Source organism: Lissotriton vulgaris, unplaced genomic scaffold, assembly GCF_964263255.1.
Source record: "Lissotriton vulgaris unplaced genomic scaffold, aLisVul1.2 SCAFFOLD_1895, whole genome shotgun sequence".
NCBI lineage: Eukaryota > Metazoa > Chordata > Amphibia > Caudata > Salamandridae > Lissotriton > Lissotriton vulgaris.
Genome location: NW_028242147.1, coordinates 260,259 through 284,503, shown reverse-complemented (window position 1 = coordinate 284,503; position 24,245 = coordinate 260,259). Strand labels below are relative to the sequence as shown.

The window sequence follows — 24,245 nt, the reverse complement described above, 5'->3', positions numbered from 1 at the left end:
GAGGTATGAATGTCACAAAGATCCAAGTAATTTTTTCTTGGCAGTAACTTCGTCTAATCTTGATGGAGATCAACGAACACCCCCCGTTAATGCTGATAAATGCTTCTATTCCTCCTGAGGCTGCTTGTGATGTTCTTTTAAGTGAGGGTTTTTCTTTTTTTTTTAAACATGTATAATAAGGAGTTTCCCCCACATATAACCCTGGTTGGGCTTCTAAGCTGTCAAAAATCAAATTTTGCCTCGGGTCAACTATGGGAGAAAGAAAGAGGACGCCATGCCGATACCACAAGCTCTCTAACCATTCAGGTATTGGTTCCTGTTTGATAAACCAAGCACAGGCTTATATTATGTGGAATTTGCTGCATGGAGTCCGCAGTTTTTTGATACTGCTGAGGCAGTGCGTGCTACCTCTAGATTTCCTCCTAGCTAAACGGTTTGGTTAATCTGCAAGCTGTAACCTGTATCAAATTGGTCTCCAAGGTATTCATCATGTTTTATTTGTCCTGCTTTGTTATGACGCCAAAGGGAATGGCTGAAGCCAAGATGTTTGGATTTATCTATCCTCTCAGCATTAGCAGTACTACAATCTCTTTATGCTCCTCTAAATGAAATATTTTGTAATAGACTTTTTTTTTACTTTTCAAGTGCTTTTTAAAAACATATCAAGGCGCTGTAGTTAGTATGTTGTAAAGGTGGCGCTGTAGTTAGTATGTTGTAAAGGTTGATGGGGTTCCTTAGTGGATATATTTTTTATTTGTATTAGTTGTTTGTATTGTTCTATTGAAATTCTGTGGTATATCACATTTTTTTCTATTTAATATATATTTCTGGCATGAAAGACATTTTATACTTCATTGTGTAACATGCTGCTGCTTGTTGGAATTTTGTTACATGATTTTTTTTTAGAACCTTGGCTATCTTCTATGATTGTCAGCCCTCGTGTTGGGGTGGAATATTTTACTGAGTATTTCATTGCAAATTCGAATCTTATTTCATTTATGTGCATGTAATTTTGTGATTTTATGCTGACCTCTTCGGTGTTCTGTAATCATAGATAAAATAAACCTGAATTTGAACTACATAGCCTGCAGTGTAGTTGTTAGGTTGATGTAGTGGTCACAATAATACTGTAATGTGATGGATCCATTGGGACTCGGTGCACCACTACAACGTGACGCTTCCGCTAAATACTAAACCCACACTGGCTCGTGCGCAGAACCACTCTGCACACACAATTCCATAATCATTGTAGAAACAGTTGTAGGCCAGAGGCATTGGCTTTGCTAATGGTTGTTGTGCGTGCGAGGGCAGCGAGGAATGTGCATGATCATAGGTGGAGAATATGTATGTTGATGGAATAGAATGCCCCGCTCTTTCACAATCATGGAAGCCGCCCCGCCCTTCGGCACTTCATGTTGTAGAGATGAGAACCTGCACTTCTTTCCCGTTCTTGGCACTTGTGAAAGGCAGCCTGTATGACCTGTGTGATTTGTGTGTGATCTGCGTGTGTGACCTCTGTGACCTGCTCTCTCTTCTCTTCCTAGGGACCCCTGAGCTGAGGATCGTCCTGGTCGGGAAGACGGGAGCGGGGAAAAGTGCGGCCGGAAACACCATCCTCGGGCGGAGAGAGTTCAAGTCCAAAGCGTCTTCACATGCAGTGACAAGTGAATCCGAGGACGGGTCCTGTGAGAGGTACGGACAAAGGATCGTGGTCGTCGATACCCCTAGACTGTTCGACCCCATGGTTCCAAATTCAATGAACATTCGAGAGGTCGCTAGATGTGCAGTGATGGCGGCCCCAGGGCCACACGCCATCGTCCTGGTGCTCCAGGCCGGTCGCTTCACCCCGGAGGACGCCAGGGCCGTCCGGGACATTCACAGTCTGTTCGGACCAGGGGCCTCACGGTTCACGCTGTTGCTGTTCACACGGATGGATGAGCTGACAGTTGCTGGAGTCACCCTGGAAGAGCACATCGCGGGCGCAGATCCCGGGCTGAGAGCGTTCCTTGAGCGCTGCGGGGGCCGCTGCCTGGGCTTCAACAATAAGGCTCCGGAGGCGGTGCGGGAGCAGCAGGCGGAGGCGCTGATCGCCCTGGTCCAGAGGATAGTGGACAACAACGGGGGCTCCCACTACTCGAATGAGATATTTCAGAAGACGCAGGAGACCCGGAAGAAAATTGCGAGATTTGATAAGTGGAGAAAACTTGAGTGAACTAATGCAAACTAATACCCTGCCAAGAGGTTAACACAAAGGGCCATTTACAAGCCACTTGCGCCACTTTTCCCATGTTAAAAGTGACGCAAAAGTGGCGCAAGGGGCTTGAAAATCTGCCCCAAACTTCAGGCAAAAAAGTATAAAAACAAATAAAGGTTGCCTTAAGGAGTGGCGCATTAAGAGCGCTGGCAGCGACCTTCAGCTCCATATTCAAATAACCCCAAAACAGCGGCGAATACAAGAAAACTGCCGCTTCCTTCACTTTTATTGTCACCACTGCCACATCCAGCGCCTACTTAATTTTCCTCTGTAAATGGAATTAAGGAATTAAAAAGAAAGGAGTGACCTTGCGATCTGAGGCCTCTCAACACCAAGCCCCCCTCCCCCGTTACAGTGAAATTAAAAGATGTGAATCTAAACTTGTGAGCCGGACCTTAGCAAGACAACCCCATGTATTCTTTACAAACTATGTGGTGTTTATAGTTGAGCACTTATCATTTTTATGTCAATTTGCATGTCTAGGTGGGATGGGTTTCCCAAGGCATGGGAAAATCATGGATGCACGAATACCCTGGAAGTACAGCTCCAGTAGTGTGCAATAACTACGCTTTCATGTAATTCTCGCAACGCCATCTACTCTCACCTGGAACCCTTAAAGACAATGCCAACGCACCTGTTTAGTAAAAATAATAATAAAAATACCTTGAAATTAAAAAAAAAACAAAAAACATGCTTGATCTTTACCTTGTCCTGCCTTGTCCTTGCCAACGGCTCCATTACGCATGCGCCGCAGCTGGCTCGGCCAACCGACAGCACCTGCGCATGCTAATGACTTGCTTCATGGAGTTTCAGTGACGCCAAGCCATAGGGAGGGCTGTGATTCGTGGTCTCAGGTACTAACCTTCGAGGCGAACCCTTCAGCACTTGACCAAGAAACCTGTCATTCTAAGTTTATCCCCCTGTACACCAAGGAATACATATCAGTAATGCAGCTGTCAAAGACTGTTAAAAACAAGCATTGGCAAAGCCAATAGGTCTTGCCTATGTTCGACCTTTTGGCAATGGGTGGGTGAGGGGGGTGGATAATAAGCTGATTTTTAAATAAGTGCTATAAAGCTGTCAGTGCTGTCCGCTTTATAACTCTACCAACCTGCGCCTTTGTACAAGTTTGAAGAAGAGATAAAATAGCAACGAGAATTCATGTGGGAGGTAGAAGGAACATGTGACGGCAGATGGAAGAAGAAATAAGGGAGGGTTGGTGGGTGAATAAACACAGGTGGGAGGGAGAAGAAACAGGGAGGGTTTGGGGATAATGAAGAAACAAGAACAATGATGCACCCAGAGTTGACCACATTGAGCAGAAATAGTACTCTCATCACAGCATGCGCAGCAGATGGCCAGCAGAGAGACAGGAAGCAGACATCATTAATCTCTACTTGGTCGGTGTGCAATGGAAAGAACCGAAAGTGACGCAAGGCAAGCGCTGCCCATGAGAAGGCAACAAAAAAAGGCAACAATGATGCCAACAAATGGTAACCAATAGCTGAGTTGCAATGCCCTTATTGAACACAAGAGTTACGTTTGTTCATACGGGTGAAACCTAAAAAGCTAATCCCACTAAAGTTTGAGAGGTACCTAAAAGTTTGCAAAATAATACCTTCGATTGTTAAAAGACGCTACAATGCCATACTAAAAACGGGTTGTGTGCTATACAAAAGATTATTAGCACAAAAAATATCACAGTGAATTTTTTTACAGTGTGACTAAAGTGCATATGTATTATCTGTTGGAAGGTGGTTTATTGGTAGGTGTGAGGAGGTACCTGCCACTAGTAAAATGGCCACAATCTCAATATAAGGTCCAGTCATGGCCACAATAAATTATTACCTTGCTGAACCCTTGGTAGCTGGCTGCAAGCTTCATTTAGGAGACAGGTGTGCAAAGCATTTTAAAAAATCAATACATTAACTAAGACATATTCTATACTAAGGGGCCTATTACGATGGAGGCTTTCTGACCATTGTCGTCAGTTTCAATTCTGACCAGCTAATTATGCATCAGCTGGTCGGAGTTGAAACCAGACAGTCATTCTGGCTGGATTCTTATCCGGCTCGTAATCCCAAAGGTCGGATCTTTCCGCCATTGGGATTATTATGCATGGTTTCCAGCATAGTTTCCATGCCGGCCTGTCCAACATGGAAACCATGTCAGAAATCATGTTTGGGGGCCCCCAGCAGGGCCACCTTGTGTGTGCGTCCTCCATGAGGTGCCTGGCACGGGATGCAGGGATGAACAGCCCCTCCCTTTTCCGTACGGGAGTGTGTATTATGGCAGGTTTATGGCTGTAATGCATGTTCCCATAGGGAAAAGTAGGAATGTGACTGAACAGTGTTCTGTTGTATCCTAATTATGCGGTCAGGACCGCTGACCGGAGGTTGGCCGGTCCCAGGACCGAAACGGTGTCGGCATGCTTAAGTCTGCCCGACATCGTAATTAGACCCTTAGTATGGTATATTCGTGGCGCAGAAAGCATTATTCTTTCAAAATCCCAAATGGAGAAACTCTCTCCTGGAGGTTAAGATCTGTCTAAGCCATCCCACTGGCATGGCTAAGCCTCCCTAACACTCGCCTTCCAGCCTCTTTCTAATCTAATTACTAGGGCTCCTGGCTGGCGGGGGTGGCAGGATGTGGGGATAACCCTGTATCCTGTCCTAACTGCCATTGTCTCTTTGAAGACCAGTTTGGCTACTCCACCACATCCTGCCTTGTGCTCTGAAGCTGCAGTTGCCCTCCTCCAGATGCTTCCTTTTGTCTCAGCTTAGGTCACTTGACACCACATTAAGTCAGCTTGGCTCAGACTGACAGAGGCTCCCCAATTAAAAGGAGGACAGGTGGAAGGCTGGATTTGGACTAATCAGAAAAGCACGTTATATGACTTCCTTTCTGTGATAGGTATAATAAATCTAACCTTGGCAAGTTGTTGGATTTATTGTAACTAGTTTGAAGTACTTTTTTTAGCTCGCTTCTAACAATAGTTATACTTTATTAAAGTATTCCCATGTTGGCCCATGGAGCCAATGTGCTACAAATTGGGGAAAACAAAATTAGCAGTTTTTCTCTCACCAGGGCATACACACATCCTTTATAATGTCCGTACTTATAGTATTGAGGCACCCTACCCCTAGGCACTCAGTGGAGACATTAGGATCATTAAATCTAACTGCTCTCTAAACCTACATGCCCTACCATGTACTAGGGACTTACAGGTGGTTTGTCAATACCAATTGTAATCATACCCATTTACCTTTTACACAGGCCCTGGGTTTGGTTAGCAGAGCCCAGATCACAATCCGAATCAGAAAACTAGCATATAATAGTCAAAATGGGAGAAATGTGGGAGGGACACTGCAAAGAGGTCCTGGCTTCTCACAATATGTTCTTAGCATATTAGTGACAGCCTTTTAAACCCCTTCCCTGCTAGGCCTTCCCCCCCCCCCCGTGCCAAGCCTATTTTGGGCTAGTTGGTGTGGTTCGTGCTTGGGCCTCTGTAACATTTTGACCACATAAGGTGTCCACGCCAAATTTGCGTCCTTTTCTTCCAACATCATGGGGATTCTAAAGGTATCCAAGGTTTGTGGATTACCCTGGCGGGGACCCAGATATTAGCCAAAATACAGCTAAAGTTAGTTTTTTTATGGGAAAAATTGGAACCAGCATTTACAATGCAATGGTCTCTGCAATATTATTGGTAGAGCTATTGGTATTGCTCATTATTTTTATTTATTTTTTGTATCCCTAAATAAATGACATTGTTATTTCTATTGGCATATACACAGCTTCCCGCGTGCGGCCATCTTCTGCGCACACTGGATGTATTCAAAGCCCTCACCGGTTTCCCCCACGGCCTGCCCTGCCCCCGCCACCATGGACCCCAGGGCCTGCCCTGCCCCCCCCCCATGGTCAGAGCAGCCACTTACCCTGATAGCGGGGCACTTACTAGCGCCGCAGCACAGCATCACCGCGACTCTATGAATATGTCAACATGATCGGGGGAGGGGGGAGGAGCGCAGGAGGGGCGGAGGGAGAATGGGGGAGGGGGGCAAGGAGCAGAGAGAAGCCGGCCCAGGAGCCGGAGCACACCCACGCCCGACCCGGTCGGCAAAGACTTAGGCTCAGCTCTCACCCCGCGCCGGCGCTTCACAAGTCCTGGGCAGATAAGGCGGTGGGAGGAGGCAGCACAGGCAGCTTTTTATCTCCCCCTGCACCTCCAGCTCAGGCTGACCCGTGTTTTAACACCCAATGCCCGGGCTCCCACCCGGCCCTTTCAAGGTGTTTGGGCAGCCAAGCACTTTGGGGGGGGGCACAGTCTTGCATTGGCAGGGATCAGAAGTGAGGGTCTGTGCACTGCGACTCAAGTCAGTGTGACCTTTGGCTGCATACACAATGTTTTTTTTTTTTTTATTACACGGAAACCACTCATTCCATTCCACGTGTACGCGTAATAGACTTGCATGGTGTGTTTATACATTATAGAGTGCATGAATATATGAGCTAGATAAAAAGTACCACACTCATACACAAATCACAACACAGTTTTCGGTCCTCGCCTGATATTAAATGAGGCATGTTCATACCCCTTGCCCATGGAAGAATAAATAAGTATTTTTTGCTTCTTACTCTGTAATTAAGCATAGTGTGCTGGAAACGTTATTCGGAAAAGCAGCTGTGCGTATGAAAGTCTCTTGGACTGTAACTACTCTGTGTGAAAGTCTCTTGAATAAATAAGTATTTTTTGCTTTTTACTCTGTAATTAAGCATAGTGTGCGGGATCCTGCCATTACTTCAATGTGTCAAATATTTACTATGTCCTATTCACATTAATACTGTTATTAGAATTCACGAATTACACAAAAATGTCCGAGCATTACACAGCTATAGCAACATAATTTATGTGGTTGCTTGTTTACACGCCTTAATGTATCAAATCTATTATGTTCTCATACAGGCCAAAAAACAACCTGTCAGCCATGCACTCTGAGCAGTGAGGAGGAATCAGACAGAAATTGGACTGCTTTACAAACTGCCCAGAGGTAGAAAGTGCCATATAAATAATGTCATATGACCACTTTCAAGTGCTTTAGACCTTATAAGCGGTATGGAAAGTGCCTTATAAATAACTGTGCAATACAACTTGTTTCACAATGATTGAAGACTCAAGGGCAAGTAAGAGATAACATATTTGCTGCAGAAGTGTTTACTCTATTGTGCAAGTTGGCATGTGGAAAAACTAAAGATGCAGAGAAATGTTTGCAGTGAAGAAGTGCTTGAACTGAGCTACGGGGTAGGTAGAGATAAGGGGCGCCGAGAGAGATCGGGAGATCCTGGAGCAGAGGGGAGGGAGAGCAAGAGTGTGTGTTTATATCAGTCAGTGTGGTTCCTGAATGGTTTTAAACTGCCATGTGATAGAGTACTCTGCCACACAGCCCAAAGAAGGTTGTATGCATGGCTTTTAAATAGGCAAATCAATGAATAACAAAACACAAGTAATACATTACAAAAAATAAATTACTGAAGGATGCTTGGACTTGTTGATGTATTTCTCTTGCCAAACTATACACTGGCTGAAGTGAAAGTAAGGGGTGACTATGAAAAACTGCATATCTAGTACAAAAAATAAATAATGATTACAACAATGAAGCACAAAAAATGATAAGAAATGGACAGAGCTCAGAGGTGGAATGGGCTGCAACCTGGACAAAAACAGCAATGGCAGCTAGTTAAAGTAGGTGACAACTGACCTGACTCGCCAATAATGTACCCAGCACTATCATTGTGAAAAAATCAGAAGTTGAGAACTTGTGGAACCAAATTGGGCAGCTTCAGACCAGAGAACAGAACCTAAGCCCCAAGGAAGTCAACAACACCTAAGCTCCGCAGTCAGAAGCACAAAAGCACAGGTTGCTGTTTTAAAGAGAAAGGTGCTGGGGCAGGAAGATAAAGAAGATTCATGATTGGACAAACTCGCCCACTGAGTATTTATGACAGGCACCACAGGTGTGTGGACAAACAGTACCCGAAGAAATCAGCACAAGTGTTTAGCCATGCTACCCCGTGTGAAAGTCTCGTGGAAACACCTGAGATGGAGTACGAGGGTGAGACTGGCAGGGGAGAGAGAGTTGAGAATTCTAAACAAGTGCTGTGCGTGTGAAAGTCTCTTGGAAGCACGCTTTGTAACTACACTGTGTGAAAGTCTCTTGGAAGAAGCGGGAGCCCAGAGCTGGAGAGGCACGGCGAAGGTGAGACAGGCAGGGGAGAGAGAGTAGTGAAATTTAAACAAGCACGCACCGCTATGCTAATTAGAAAAACAGATGGCCCCTGCGCACCGCTGCTCGCTCCCTCAAGGTGGATGCCGCCACACGCACGAGTGTTCGAAAGAGCAGACCAATTCCAAAAGGTTGTCTCCTAGAGCAGAGCATTTGCGGTGTGCTAGGCTCGGCCTTACAATGGTACCTCACTTGTGTGGGTAGGCCTAGTGCCAGCGCTAGGAAACGGCCCAAAACGCAACATGGACACACTACATTTTCAAAGTGAAAACGGGCCCTTTTTTGGCAAAGTGCCTAGCTGTAGATTTTGAACCCCAGCTCTGCCGGCATCTAGGGAAACCTAGCAAACCTATACATTTCTGAAAACTAGTAACCCAGGGGAATCTAGAATGGAGTGACTTTACTGACTTTCCCTATGTTCTGTTACCCAGAATCCCTTACAAACCTACAAATATGTAAAAAAAAAAACATTTTCCTCACATTTCTGTGGTGGAAAGTTTTAGACTCTGCGTGGGTCCACAAAATTCCACCCACCCTGCGTTCCCCTAAGTTTTCCGAGAAACATGGTACCTCACTTGTGTAGGTAGGCCCAGTGCCCGTGACAGGAAACGTCCCAAAACGCAATGTGGACACACCACATTTTCACAGTGAAAATGGACCCTTTTTCTATGCAAAGTGCCTAGCTGTACATTTTGAACCTTAGCTCTGCTGGCACCTTGGGATAGCTAGCAAACCTATACATTTTTTAAAACTAGACACCAAAGGGAATTCAGGATGGGGTGACTTGACTGGCTCTCACCGGGTTCTGTTACCCAGAATACCTTGCAAACCTAAAAAGTTGTAAAAATAGAAACACATTTTCCTCATATTTGTGTGGTGGATAATTCTGGAATCTGCGTGGATCAGCAAAATTCTACCCACCTGTGTTCCCCACAGCCTTCTGAGAAAAATGGTACCCCACCTATGTGGGTAGGCCTAGTGCCAGCGACCGGAAACAGCCCAAAACGCAACATGGGCACACCATATTTTCACAGTGAAAACTGACCCTTTTTTTTGCAAAGTGCCTAGCTGTAGATTTTGAACCCTAGCTCTGCCGGCACCTAGGGAAACCTAGCAAACCTATACATTTTTTTAAAGTAGCCACAGAGGGAATCCAGGATGTGGTGACTTGACTGGCTCTCATCAGGTTCTGTTACCCAGAATCCCCTGCAAACCTACACATTTGTAAATATACACACACAGTTTCCTCACATTTCTGTGGTGGAAAGTTCTGGAATCTATGTGAAACCACACAATTCCACCCACCCTACATTCCCCAAAGTCTTCTGAGAAAAATGGTTTCTTACATGTGTGGGTATGCCTAGTGCCCACAACAGGAAATGGCCCAAAACGCAATATGGACACACCACATTTTCACAGTGAAAACTGACCCTTTTTTTGCAAAGTGCCTAGCTGTAGATTTTGAACCCTAGCTCTGCCGACGCGTAGGGACACCTAGCAAACCTATACATTTTTGAAAACTAGACACCCAGGGGAATTCAGGATAGGGTGACTTGACTGGCTCTCACCAGGTTCTGTTACCCAGAATCCCTTGGAAACTAAAAAATTTGCCCAAAAAATATATTTTCCTAATATTTCTGTGGTGGAAAGTTCTGGAATCTGTGTGGATCCACAAAATTCCACCCACTGTGCGTTCCCCAAAGTCTTCAAAGAAAAATGGTACCTCACTTGTGATTGTAGGCCTAGTGACCGCGATAGAAAATGGCCCAAAACGCAACATGAACACACCACATTTTCATAGTGAAAACAGACCCTTTTTTTTGCAAAGTGCCTAGCTGTAGATTTTGAAACCTAGCTCTGGCGGCACCTTTTTTAAAAAAAATAGACACCCAGGGAAATCCAGGATGGGGTGACTTGACTGGCTCTCAACATGTTCTGTTACCCAGAATCCCTTGCAAATCTAAAAATTGTTTTTAAATAAAAAACACACATTTTCCTCACATTTCTGTGGTGGAAAGTTCTGGAATCTGCGTGGATCCACAGAATTCTACCCACCCCCCATTCCGTTATCTTTTACACCCCGGGTTGTCTGCTGACAATCACTATTTTGCCAGGGATCTGGTATTTTGTAACTCCTCCCATAGAAGCAAATGGGCATGTGGCTTGCCAGTTGTGCCATCCGCCCCATCTATGCACTGGGTATTTCCAAGGTGGGTGTGTTTTGGGAGCTGATTGCAAAAGAACTATCAGTAAGTGTTGATTGCCTTGACTATTAGCTTCTACTGCATGTTTTCTTGCATAGATAAATATGTTTATGCCTGTACTCACATAAGCAAGGCCAGCAAGGCGAGCTGGTACAACGCAGAAGAGTTATTCGCGGGCTACGTTTGATGGAAATCATTTCATATTGGTTTTAGACTGCCATGGGCTTTGTTTAATCTTGAAGTTTTTAGTATATATAGTTAGGATTTTTTCTCTATGGGATTTTTGAAAATTCTATGTCTAATAACTTTGGCGTTTGTGGACGGAATTGGCTGAAATTTTCAGGAAAATGGAACATTTTGTTTCTGAGCAGCCCCTGACAATTTGGGGGGGGGTTTCATCAAGGGGGGGCCGAGAAAAAAGGGGGGTCCCAAAACGCGTTTTTCCCATGTTAATTTCCATAGGGCGGTTGGCCTCACTTTTAGCTCGAACGGCTGAATGGATTTGCACGAAACTTGGCAAAATTGTAGGGACTGTTAGCCCGATGTGCCTTTGCTAGGTCTCAATATATGTGCTTCAGTGGATTTTGAGTAATTTAGGTTCAAAAAAAGATATATATCTGGGCGGAGCCTAACCACACATCTGATCTGATTGGCTGTCAGCACTTCATCCAAGAAGTGTTGGCAGCCATCTTGGGACCAATATACATGATAGCACCTCATTAAAAAGCATTGTAGTTAATAGAGGGTTTTAGGACTTTAGTTACATTATAAATCATTTGTTGATGGTACCATACTCGTTTTACGAATTGTGGTGGGTTCTAAGGTGATTTTACCATGTGAAAAAACCTTCTGCTGTGATATCATGAATATTGTTTGAAAGAAAACTAATATCTCATGATTTTCCCACAGTGGTTTGGAAGGGGATCTATAAGCTAAACTGAAAGCATATTTTCTGTAAATTCACATTATCTTTCTCAGTCATGTGAAAATGAAGTCTGACAATCTCAGTAAAACATGTACATCCAACAAGGACAGAGACTGTCAGTTGATTCCTTTGTGTTCTACTGCAGCCTCCTAGAGTGTTCTAAAGAACAACTAGAGCGCTAACAGTCCTACTTATTACAAAGGTATGGCACCCCTGAAGCCATCTTGATTGGAATAAAGTGGTAACTCTTAAAACATTTAATTTAAAAAGAAACAACATGAGGGGGCATATTTTGCCATAGAAAGTATGATTAGTGCTGCAGAATCAAAAATTAGGGCACATTTTGAGTGACTTCTCAAATCCTTTTCTATTTCATTAAAACATTCTGACATGCAGTCTCCCAAAATGGCCACCAGAGACAAAATAGCCCAAATGTAGCCCAAATATCACCCAGATGTAGCCCAAGTATAGCCCAATGACAGAATGTCCCAGAGTGTTCTAAAGAACAACTAGAGCGCTAACAGTCCTACTTATTACAAAGGTATGGCACACCTGAAGCCATCTTGATTGGAATAAAGTGGTAACTCTTAAAACATTTAATTTAAAAAGAAACAACATGAGGGGGTATATTTTGCCATAGAAAGTATGATTAGTGCTGCAGAATGAAAAATTAGGGCACATTTTGAGTGACTTCTCAAATCCTTTTCTATTTCATTAAAACATTCTGACATGCAGTCTCCCAAAATGGCCACCAGAGACAAAAGAGCCCAAATGTAGCCCAAATATCACCGAGATGTAGCCCAAGTATAGCCCAATGACAGAATGTCCCAGAGTGTTCTAAAGAACAACTAGAGCGCTAACAGTCCTACTTATTACAAAGGTATAGCACACCTGGAGCCATCGTGATGAGAATAAAGTGGTAACTCTTAAAACATTTAATTTAAAAAGGAACAAAATGAGGGGGTATATTATGCAATAGAAGGTATTATTAGTGCTGCAGAAAGAAAAATTAGGGCACATTTTGAGTGACTTCTCAAATCCTTTTCTATTTCATTAAAACATTCTGACATGCAGTCTCCCAAAATGGCCACCAGAGACAAAATAGCCCAAATGTAGCTCAAATATCACCCAGATGTAGCCCAAGTATAGCCCAATGACAGAATGTTCCAGAGTGTTCTAAAGAACAACTAGAGCGCTAACAGTCCTACTTATTACAAAGGTATGGCACACCTGAAGCCATCTTGATTGGAATAAAGTGGTAACTCTTAAAACATTTAATTTAAAAAGAAACAACATGAGGGGGTATATTTTGCCATAGAAAGTATGATTAGTGCTGCAGAATGAAAAATTAGGGCACATTTTGAGTGACTTCTCAAATCCTTTTCTATTTCATTAAAACATTCTGACATGCAGTCTCCCAAAATGGCCACCAGAGACAAAAGAGCCCAAATGTAGCCCAAATATCACCCAGATGTAGCCCAAGTATAGCCCAATGACAGAATGTCCCAGAGTGTTCTAAAGAACAACTAGAGCGCTAACAGTCCTACTTATTACAAAGGTATGGCACACCTGAAGCCATCTTGATTGGAATAAAGTGGTAACTCTTAAAACATTTAATTTAAAAAGGAACAAAATGAGGGGGTATATTTTGCCATATGAATTATGATTAGTGCTGCAGAAAGAAAAATTAGGGCACATTTTGAGTGACTTCTCAAACCCTCTTCAATTTCATTAAAAAAATTCTGACATGCAGACTGAAACATGCACTTTGAATACCAGCAGCAGACGTCCCTGGTGAGCAGTAGCTTTACTACAGTGATCTAATGTGCAACTAGAGTGCTAACATTCAGAATTTATGGCAAATGTGTGACACATCTGAATGCCTTCTTGATGGAACCAAAGTAAACAAGCATTGAAAATGCAATAGATCTCGCCCTCGTTTAAGTTAAAGCCATTCTGTTTGTAATGAGGTGGCTTTTTAGCTTTGCTTTTATTAGTGTTTTTTCAACTTTCATGTAAATAACATGCATCTGTATGCATATAAGTATATGTATGCATGCATTTATGTTTGTATTTATATAGATATACAGATGATATATGTTTATATATGTATGTTTATATATATATTCACTGAAAAAACCATAGGTTATAGACCATATATAGTTAGGAATTAGCATTTACAAAACCTTGAAAATTCACTGAAAAAACCATAGGTTATAGACCATATATAGTTAGGAATTAGCATTTACAAAACCTTGAAAATTCACTGAAAAAAACATAGGTTATAGACCATATATAGTTAGGAATTCGCATTTACAAAACCTTATTTTACTCACACAAAACCATTGAAATTCCATATATAGTTAGTTGCACTAACTATATATCGCGCACCCGCAATCCACTGCTGATGATGTCACATATTACATCATTCATGACATGGTCAGTGACATCACTGATGACATCACTGATGACATCTCAAATGACATCACTGATGACATCACTGATGACAACATCCAGTGACTGTATGTTTCTGTAAAGTTAAAATATGTCTTACATATTGAAGAATGAGTGGATGTATAAGTGTCTGGATGAAGGATTTAGTAGGTGCATGACTGACTGTATGAGTGAGTGATTAAATGTGTCTCACTGAGTGCATGGGTTAGTGACTAAACTGTCTTAATTTGTGCATCATTATGTCTGTTGTTCTGTAGCCCGTAGCCAGTCGACCCCAGCAGAGGAGTCCTTTTTCTCCTTCCTTGGAGCCGGCCCTCAGCTTGGGAGCTCCGGCGAGCGAGGCCAGTCGACCTCAGCTGAGTAGCTTCCCCCTTCCATCCCTGAAGGAGTTCGGCGACTTAGCCCTGACGATTTCTTCTGGCTCGCCTTTGGATCCTCTCCCTCCAAGACTATGGAAGGTGTTTCAAGAGGACCTCTTCCAACCCCTGCATGCTATCTGCTGTCAGTCTTTTGAGACAGCCACTGTTCCAAGCTGCTGGAAGAAGGCAGTGGTGTCCCCGCTTTTAAAAAAACCTACGCTCGACCCTGCTTGCCTCTCTAACTACCGGCCAATTTCCCTGCTTCCTTTTCCGGTTAAAATTATGGAAAAGTTGGTCACCCGCGCTCTGTCCAGCTTTCTAGAAGGGAACAGCTGGTTGGATGAGACGCAATTTGGCTTTCGCCCAGCGCATGGGACGGAATCCGCGTTGGTGACCGTGCTAGACAATCTGCGGGCGCGAGTCGACAGTGGTCGGGCAGCATTTTTGGTGCTGCTCGACATGTCGGCCGCGTTCGACACGGTCAGCCATCCCACCCTGATTTCTAGGTTGGAGGAGTGCGGGGTCAGTGACAAGGCCAGGGACTGGTTAATCTCTTATTTGGACTGCCGTCAGCAACGGGTCTCGTTACCCCCCTTCAGTTCAGAGGAGCGGAGAGTGGGACAAGGAGTACCTCAGGGCTCGGCCATCAGCCCTATACTCTTTAATGTCTACCTCCGCCCCCTAGTCCAGCTCATCAAAACCTTCGGTATCTCCGCATTTAATTATGCGGATGATACCCAGCTGGTCTTTTCTCTGGAGGGACAGGACGCAGTCTCATTGGAGACCTTTCACCGGTGCATGCAGGCGACAGCAGAATGGCTCCGGCTGAACTCGCTACAGTTCAACGGAACAAAGACGGAGGTCTTACACTGTTCCGCGGATCGGGTTCCTCGCGATCTTCCAGTGGACTTCTGGCCTCCGTCCTTCTCAGAGACAGTGTCTGCGGCACAATCAGCGCGCAATCTGGGCGTCACTTTTGGGCCTAACCTGCAGCTGGATCTACATGTGAATAAGATCTCTTCAACATGTATGATGCTGATCCGCATGCTGCGTAAGGTCCTTCCTCTCCTCCCTACGCAAGCCAGACCAGAAGTAGTGCGTTGTACCATCCTAAGTCGACTTGACTATTGTAACGCACTACTTCTGGAGGCCCCGGTAACACTTCTGGGCAAGTTGCAAAGGGTGCAAAATATTGCTGCTAAACTCGCTCTTTCTCGCCCCTACCACAGCTCTTCTACGGCAGCACTGCAAGAACTTCATTGGCTGCCAGTTCATCTACGGGTGCGCTACAAAGCAGCGTGTATTGTGTTCAGGGCTGTTCATGACCTGGGCCCCATTCCTTTGCGGCGAATGTTTGCCTGGTATTGTCCAGCTAGAGCTTTACGCTCCTCGTCATCCAGGCTACTGGTAGTCCCGCGATTCCAGAGAGTGAGGATGGGGGGCCGCTCCTTCAGAGTAGCGGCATCCAAACTCTGGAACTCTCTGCCTATATCCTTGAGAAGCCTTGGAGATCTCTTATCTTTCAGAAAGGCTCTAAAAACTCATCTTTTTCCCAGGATAGGCTGAGCTACTGTTTTCACTGAGTACGGGTCAAAGCGCCAGGATGCCCTTTGTGGTGACAGGTTGCGCTATACAAGTATGCCACAATACAATAAACTGTTGCATGTGTTGATAAGTAGCTATATGAGTAACTATATGGGTTATTGATTGGTTGCGCAAGTATTTGTATGGGAGACTGAGTGTGTGTGTGGGTGGCTGGGAGGTTATGACTCTGTGCATAGATGTGTGAGCAGTTGATTCACTAGATGTATGGTTTCAAAAGTGCATGTGGAAACAGCTGTATGGGCGGTTGACTGTGTGCATGAGTGTATTGGTGAGTGAATGGATATCTCAGTGCTACATGTCAAAGTAAGTACATATGTAAAACACAGTACATGTGAGAGTTGACATATATAAATAACTGCATAAGAGCCAGTGAATGTGTGAGTGGCTGTATGGATCATTGTGAACTTGTATCAGTGATGCATTTCTGTTTTCACGCAGCGATGCGTTACTTTTCATAAATGTGGCCCTAGGACTGTCTAAAAACTTGTATCAGGGATTGTATAAGGGAGTAAATATGTGTTAGTATATGTTTGAATAAGTAAAGTTTGTATAACTGGATAGTTGAGGAAATGGAGGTGTGATTGATTCTTTGCATGACTGACTAGGTGTGTGAGTAACTCCATGGATGAGTGACAGTCTGTGAGTGTCTGTTTACACTGATTGTATCTAAGGTTATATTAGAGTCTGAAGAGGTTCATCGTATTATCACATGAATGATATCATCAGTGATGTGATCAGTAATGTCAAATGAGATGTCATCACTTTTCACTGCGCCCTCCTTGCACCACCAATGATGCGTCATATTGACAGTATGACGCATCATTGCGCAAGGAGTTACAGATACGTCAGTATTTCTGATGTATCTGTATGGTGCAAAAGTGGCACATTGCTGGAGTGTGTCAGAAAACTGACGCAACTCCAGCAATGTATCCTTTCACATGGGGCAAGCCCCATGTGAAAGGGCCTGCGTCAGTCTTACGCCTGCTGTGAGGCAGGCGTAAGAAATTGGCGCATGTGTGTCCTAGAAGTGGGGCAGTGAAATCACATAGATTTCACTGCGTCACTTCTACGACCCTTTCTTGAATCAATACACCCCCTTGCATACATTATATCTGGCGCAAGTATAATGTGGCGCAGGGGTTTACAAAGTGACGCATCTACCTAGATGCGTCTCTTTGTAAATATGGCGCAACAAGGCGCATTTTTTACGCCACTGGTGCGTCACAAAAAGTGACGCACCAGCGGCGTAAAAGTTACGCATTGCCTCATAAATGAGGCCCCTAGAATTTATCTTAGTTTTCAGTACATTTACGTTTAAGGGTAGGCTCTGTTAATCACATCATTTACCTTTCGTATGTGCAGAGCAGCTACCTGTCTTTGCTGAGCCAGTGATACTCTGAGTTGCATACATGGTGCAGAATCCATTCTATGACAAGAAGTGGTGTCTTCTCATCGACTATTGGAAGTTGAGCAAAGTTCTAGGCTTCAACATCTCCCTGCACAAAATGTAATCACATAAAAGTGAAGCATTTCGGTTAGATCTGGCATCCTTGGCGTCGTTTCCCCTGACGTGTTTCCTTCTGACCTCCTGTTTTGTTGACTTTAGGATTTTTTGCATTTGACCACTACTGACCAGTGTGAAAGAGCATGTTCTCTTTCTCTAAAATATAATAACGTTGCCTTATCTACAGCTGGCACAACTAATTTACTTATAAGTCCCTGATAAAGTGCACTATGTGTGCTCACGGCATGTAAATAAATGTTACTACTGGGCCTGCAGCACTGATTGTGTCACCCACTACAGTAGCCCATTACACATGTCTCAGGCCTGCCATTGCAGAGCCTGTGTGCACAGTTGTAAACTGTACTTTACAAGTTAACCCTCTTGCCAGGCCCAAACCTTCCATTTTAATACACTTGTCACCCCTAATGTAGGCACTAGACGACTCTAACAGCAGGGTGCAGTGTGTTTAAAAAGTAGGGCATGTACTTTTAAATTTCACATGTACTGGTAGTGAAAAACTCTTAAATTCGTTTTTCACTACTGCAAGGCCTATCTCTTTCATAGGTTCACATTGAGATTACCATATTACCTTTTATAAGTGTAATTTATAATTGGGAAAAGATAGATATCTTAAGTTTGGAGTCTCTGGACTCGCAATTTAAAACAACTACTTTCTGTAAAGTATGATTTTTGGTTGCATGTCTGGCAAAGCTCCTTTTAGAAAGTTACTAACAGAAACAGTTGTTCCAGCGGAGTAATATTGTGTATCTTGATATTAAAAAATGCGTAATAGCAATGTGAAGGGTTAGAATGTTGTCAGAAGGCCAGAAACCACATATACTAATGATATAGTATAATTCAGTTAATTTAATAACACACAAATGAAATGAGGGAGTATGTACAATGAAAACATTCAAAAATGAAAAGGCAGTTGTGCGTAGTGTCCCCAGTGAACCGGAACCTTAAGTATTGGTGCTAAATTTGTGACAATATTTTTACAAGGTTTCCACAGTCCTTTGAAAATCTACCATTAAATATGTACAGTGAAAGTAGCGGCTATATACAATGATATGCGCTTATTAATGGTTCGTTTTTTGCTTAGTGGCATCTGCCAGTGTAGGACCTAGAAAGACACCGTGTATTAGGCAGTGATGTGAACCACTGTTATCACTGTGTGTGCCTGATTGGACATCTCTTACCATCTGTACAAGGAAACAGGTTAGACCTTCATGAGCACTTGCAATAACGTATGAAGTCTCTCAGCTTCTGTGAGGTGTTGGTATTTGTCTGTGAGCATATCTGGTTCTCAGGCTGTACGGTGCTAGTGATAGTGTAGAATCTGCTCCTGTCACTGTGGGGAATCTCTATGGTGCAGTCACTGCTCCCCCTGAGACAGCTTTCGACTCTTCCGCATTTGTGGATTCTTCACTGTCCCCCGCATGCTGTTCTTTCCTCTCCTCTCCTGGTCACAGATGCCCATCTGAGAGGAGTTTCTTAAATACTGATACATTTCTTGTGACAGGTCTGTTCCCTCTTTTCATGGAGACCATTGTCCCCTTTTTGTCAGTGAGTATTTGAAGTGCTTATTCATACGGCATTAGAAATGTACTACTAAGATGCTGTTCTTTACCCATCGCATCATCACCAACGTGTGTTTCCAGGCTCACGGTCCTTAATTTCCTTGTAGCACTCTCATTGTTGAATTCGCTTTCCCCATGATTGTGCTTATGATCATTCCCTTGTGGGAGCCAAACTGGGGCTGCTTGGCTCCTATTGGCATGCATAAAGTTGTGGACCACCCATTCAATGTCATCACCACTTTCTACAGCAATGCATAATTTGTTATTAAACATGTGCATGAAGTGCTCTCCCTCCCCATTGGCTAATGGCCACCGGGGTGTTATCTCAAGATGTTGGATATGCAATTCTCGCCTGTGTTCCTTAAAGTCCACTCACTTAAAGGGTGGACTATTGTTTGCTTTGAGGTGAACAGTGTGATAAGGTAAGCAGGAAGACAAGATATGAAGTTATCAAGACGAGTCAACCTCATCCAACAGCCTGCAGTCGCCAACTGTAAGGCTGTCGAACCCCCCAGTGGACCTAGTTCCATGTTAGAACACAGAACGTGGAACTAGGTCACATCACACTTCTTCCCTTTTACATTTGAAATCCAAAATCAGAAAATGGAAAATAACATAGAAGATAAATTAAAGGAAAAGTTAACATCTCACATAATCTCGCAGATAATTAGGAAATTTGTGAACCCTATTACTCCTGCGAGTAGACTCAATTTCTTGCGGAAAGGAAGCCAATGGTTGGAAAATAAGCTCTATCACATGTAGAAAGAGTGCAGAGTGTTTTGGATGACGTAATCGGTGGACATCTTAAGTGGATTATTTTTCAAAACTCTGGAAAATTAACTGATTAAAAGAAAAGAAGGTCTATTTGCGTGATGTCGTCGATGGACATTTTCAACAAGGAAGTCTCTTTGGAACCTTATAGTTGATGAGGAGAATTTATACAAGTATGCTGGTTTGTGAACATTTCAAACAACTGTTATGTGTTTGCAGTCACAGTGAAAAACACTTTGGAGTCACGGTTTGGAGCAGCAGATAAGTGCTTGCTGTCACGGTGACAAGCACACCGGAAAAAGGTTTTATTTATTTGACAAGGGTTTTAGAACAACTGATAAGTGCTTGATGTCACAGTGACAAGCACACCGAATTAATGTTTTTTTGTTTATTTGTCATTTATTATAGTGGTTAACTTTTCAACACTATTGCATTTTTGTGAAGTGTGAACTAATAGTTTATTTAAAAGTGTCCATCTGGGTTACACATATTGGTTTTACTCTATTATATTAATGTGTATCTATCCAATTTGACAATTTTGTTTTATTTAGTAGTGACTCTGTAAGTTCGGTTTAATTTAAAATAATTACTTAAAGGAACTAGTATTTGAAATGCAAAATGTAACAGCACCCCCGTTTTTTCTGTCTGATCCTGGATAGTCTCCTGTAAGGTGGAAAAATATTTGAGAATAATGCTAGGGTATGTGGTATGAATTTGAGTGCAGAGAGGAAACAGGCACGTTTACTACATTGTCTCGGTGGTGAGGGGCAGGAAGTCTTAGAAAATTTGCCACAACTAAGCTAAGCAGTCCAAAGGGGTTTAAATGAATACAAAATTTCCATTGAACAGTTAGATTTACATTACCTACCAAAGGTGAGTACCATTATGGAGAGATATTACTTTGGATTACGTGAACAAGCAAAAGATGAAACTGTTGAAGAGTTTGTTACATCATTACGCAAATTAGCTTCTAGTTGTAAATTTGGAGAGTTAGTGGAAGAAAGAATAAGGGACCAATTTGTTTTAAGGTGCTCAAGTGACAAAATAAGAGAAGAACTTTGGCTGAAAGATGACCCACCTTTAGATGAAGTTATGGCTATTGCAAAACGTGTAGAACATATGCTCAAGTGTGTAGGAGAATTGAATAAAGTTGGAAACCAAACTACACTTAGTGAAAAAGTTGAAGAAGTAGAGTGTCAGGTAGTTCAAAAGGTTGATTATAAAAAGAATAGTGATAATGTTCACTGCAAGAGTACGGAAGATGAAAATAGGACAGATAAGTTACAAAATGTTACAAAGAATGTGATGATGTTTCAAGGTAATTGTTTTCGGTGTGGTAGGTTTGGGCATTTGGCCAATGCAAAATATTGCCCTGCTCTCAAGGTGATCTGTAGTGTATGTGGGAGAAGAGGACATTATGGGAAAAAGTGTTCTTTCTGTTACAGAAGAGACAATAGGAATGAGATAAAAGAAGTTACTTTTCAAATAAATGAGTGTGGTGTGGAACATCCTTCAGAGTGGGTTAAGGTGGGTGATGTAAAGATTAAGATGAAATTTGACCCATGTTCTCATCTTACCTTTATTTCCAAGCAAGTATTTAAAAAAAAATGTCAAAGAAAATTAATTTAATGAAATCGTCGCCAGTGTGATAAGCTAAGCAGGAAGACCAGATATGAAGTTGTCAAGACGAGTTTATTCAAACAACCTCATCCAACAGCCTGCAGTCATCAACTGTAAGGCTGTCGAACCCCCCAGTCGACCTAGTTCCATGTTAGAACATAGAACGTGGAACTAGGTCACATCACAAACAGGGAGTCCATTGCCTGCAGAGGTATATTCCAATTTATGCTTGATTCTGTCAAGTGCCGATTATTCTACAATTCTACAATCTCTTTCTGGAGATGTACTATACGGATTTTACTACGTTGCAATTTAACTTTTAGTTGATTTTACTCTATGTGATCTTACTTTTAAGCCTTGGATGAGTATTGTGAAGGAAATTTGTTATGGTTTTAATTAACTAAACAATAAAGATTAAATTAAAAAATTCTACAATTACGACCCCAGTTTATATGTCACGTGTGTCCTTGAGGATAAGAAGACGTTATCTGCATGGCAGGCTGCAGAGATCTTGACTTTCACACAAAGTACTCACAAGCTCAGTTCTTGTCTGACTTCCCATATTTCAGTCAGTGCTTGTTATGTGTCTTCATCTTTTGCAGTCGGGCCTGATAGAAATATCTTCCAACGCTGTTCTCGCCAACTGCATGCCAGATCCATGCTGTGGCACAATCCCATTTTTCTAGGGATAATGCCTTCGGGCATGCTGCCTGGGATGTGCATGAACATAGGCTTCTGTGGATGTTTTGTTACATTCGTCGTGCAGGGTGTTCCTTGGAGTTTTAGTATTGCAGTGGAAGGGCCCTCTTTTTAATTCTTGGTGGGCGAAATTGTGATGTTCCTTCGAAGAATGGCACCAAACGTATGTTAACAGAGTGAAATCCGTCCCAAAGAGATATACGTGAAAGTGATTATACGCCCATCAAATTGCTAGAACTTCACATTCAATTTGAGAATACCTCTTCTCAGTGTCTGTCAATGCTCACACGTGGGGAATACCTGTAACTAGCCTAATTACAAATTACCTAATTACAAATTACAGGTAATCCAAAATACAGCAGCAAGGATTGTCCTGAACGCTCCACCTAGGACTCCCTCCTGTCCCCTGCTGGCCAGACTCCACTGGCTTCCTGTGAGGAAACGAGTCCAGTTTAAAACTCTATGCACCATCCACAAGAGCATGATAGGGGAGGGCCCTAAATATCTAACCGAAATCTTTCAGCCCTACATCCCCGGGCGTTCTTTGTGCTCCAGTAACCAGCAGCTACTGCAGGTACCCAGAGTGAAGAAGACCAGATAAGGTGGCCGTGCGCTGGCCCATGCCGGACCAGTACTCTGGAACTCTTTGCCCTCAGACTTAAGATCACTTACCAGCCACCTGACTTTTCGGAAAGTCTTAAAAACACACCTGTTTCCCAGCACCTAATGTCTCACCTGCTTACAAACCAACACTGGACTTACCAGTACAGATCACTCCCTTTGCAGCAACAGCGCGGAGATACCCCTTCGGGGGTCTATTCTGACGCTTTATAAGAATATAAAATAAATAAATAAAATAAATATTATATATTACCTACATGCTTGAAAGTGTACCTAGGGCTTGTAAGTTACATGTCATTAGTGGATTACAGCACACACTGTACAACTCACTACAGCGATACTGCAAACATGACTGCAGACCTATTATGTGTAGCCGGACTGTTGCAGTTTTAAACTTCAAATTTATCTTGTTAAAATAACCCCTTTTTATAGCTCAAACTCTTTCTTTTAAATATTTAAGTCACCCCAATGTAGGCCTTATTAACCATTATGTAGGGTGCATAGAATTTAAAAGTGGGACATGTGGGAATTTAATGTTAAAGAGGTGTAGGTAGGATCCCCTATTTGCATGGGCACCCCCTTAACTTTTTGCCAGATACCTGATGCCAACTTGACTGAGTGTGTTTTTGGATCCTACCAACCAGGCCCCAGCACCTGTGTTCTTTCCTAAAACTGTACCTTTGTTCCCACAATTGGCACACCCATCTCTACTTCGCCCTTCCCAACCCTGTTCTTCCTCCCCCACACACTCATTACCCCCCATCTTTAATTCACACTCCCACTACGCCCTCTCATCTTGGGATTCCACTGCCTCCTCTTACCCTTCCTTCACTCTCCCCATCTCCTCTGTATAATGCCTGCTCATACCTTCTTATACTTCCCCGCGTTGTGCGCTGGTCCAACTCTCGCCTACACCCCGCTATGGGTACCCCTCCCACTCATACTACCTCTCTCTCTCTTGTACTCTCTCACACCTCTCTTTAACTTTCTCATGTACTCTTTCCACCTCTCACATGTGATTCACTTCATCTTTTCAATCTCAGTTTCTTTCCTGTGTATTTTCAAGATTTCTGCACCTCTCCTCCTCTTTTTAGGGTGTCCTCTGCATACAAAGGTCCTTCCTCTGGGAGCCTGTTGCCTGCTCTTCCCTTCCTTCTCTTTCTCACACACTCTTTCTGCTGCTCTGACTGGAGTTCATTCACAACTCCATTCACAAACGACCTGTCCCTCTCTATCTTCCTTTCTGTCTATTCTGTTCAGCGCTCACTCCTATCAATTCACCATGCCACATAATTCAACTATACAAGTACACTACACAATTCCAACCCACACAAGTCAACAACTAACAATTCCAATTCATCCCCA

General features: G+C 43.1%; 1 protein-coding gene across 1 annotated transcript in view; it reads left to right on the top strand.

The window, feature by feature from the left end:
* Positions 1–2,926, top strand: part of LOC147669039 (verrucotoxin subunit beta-like) — a 127,850-nt gene extending 124,924 nt beyond the window's left edge. The window contains exon 4 of the mRNA XM_086948267.1: positions 1,545–2,926. Coding sequence (XP_086804393.1) covers positions 1,545–2,212 — 668 coding nt within the window. The 3' untranslated portion in view covers positions 2,213–2,926. The remainder of the gene's footprint in view (positions 1–1,544) is intronic.
* Positions 2,927–24,245: the final 21,319 nt, after the last annotated feature.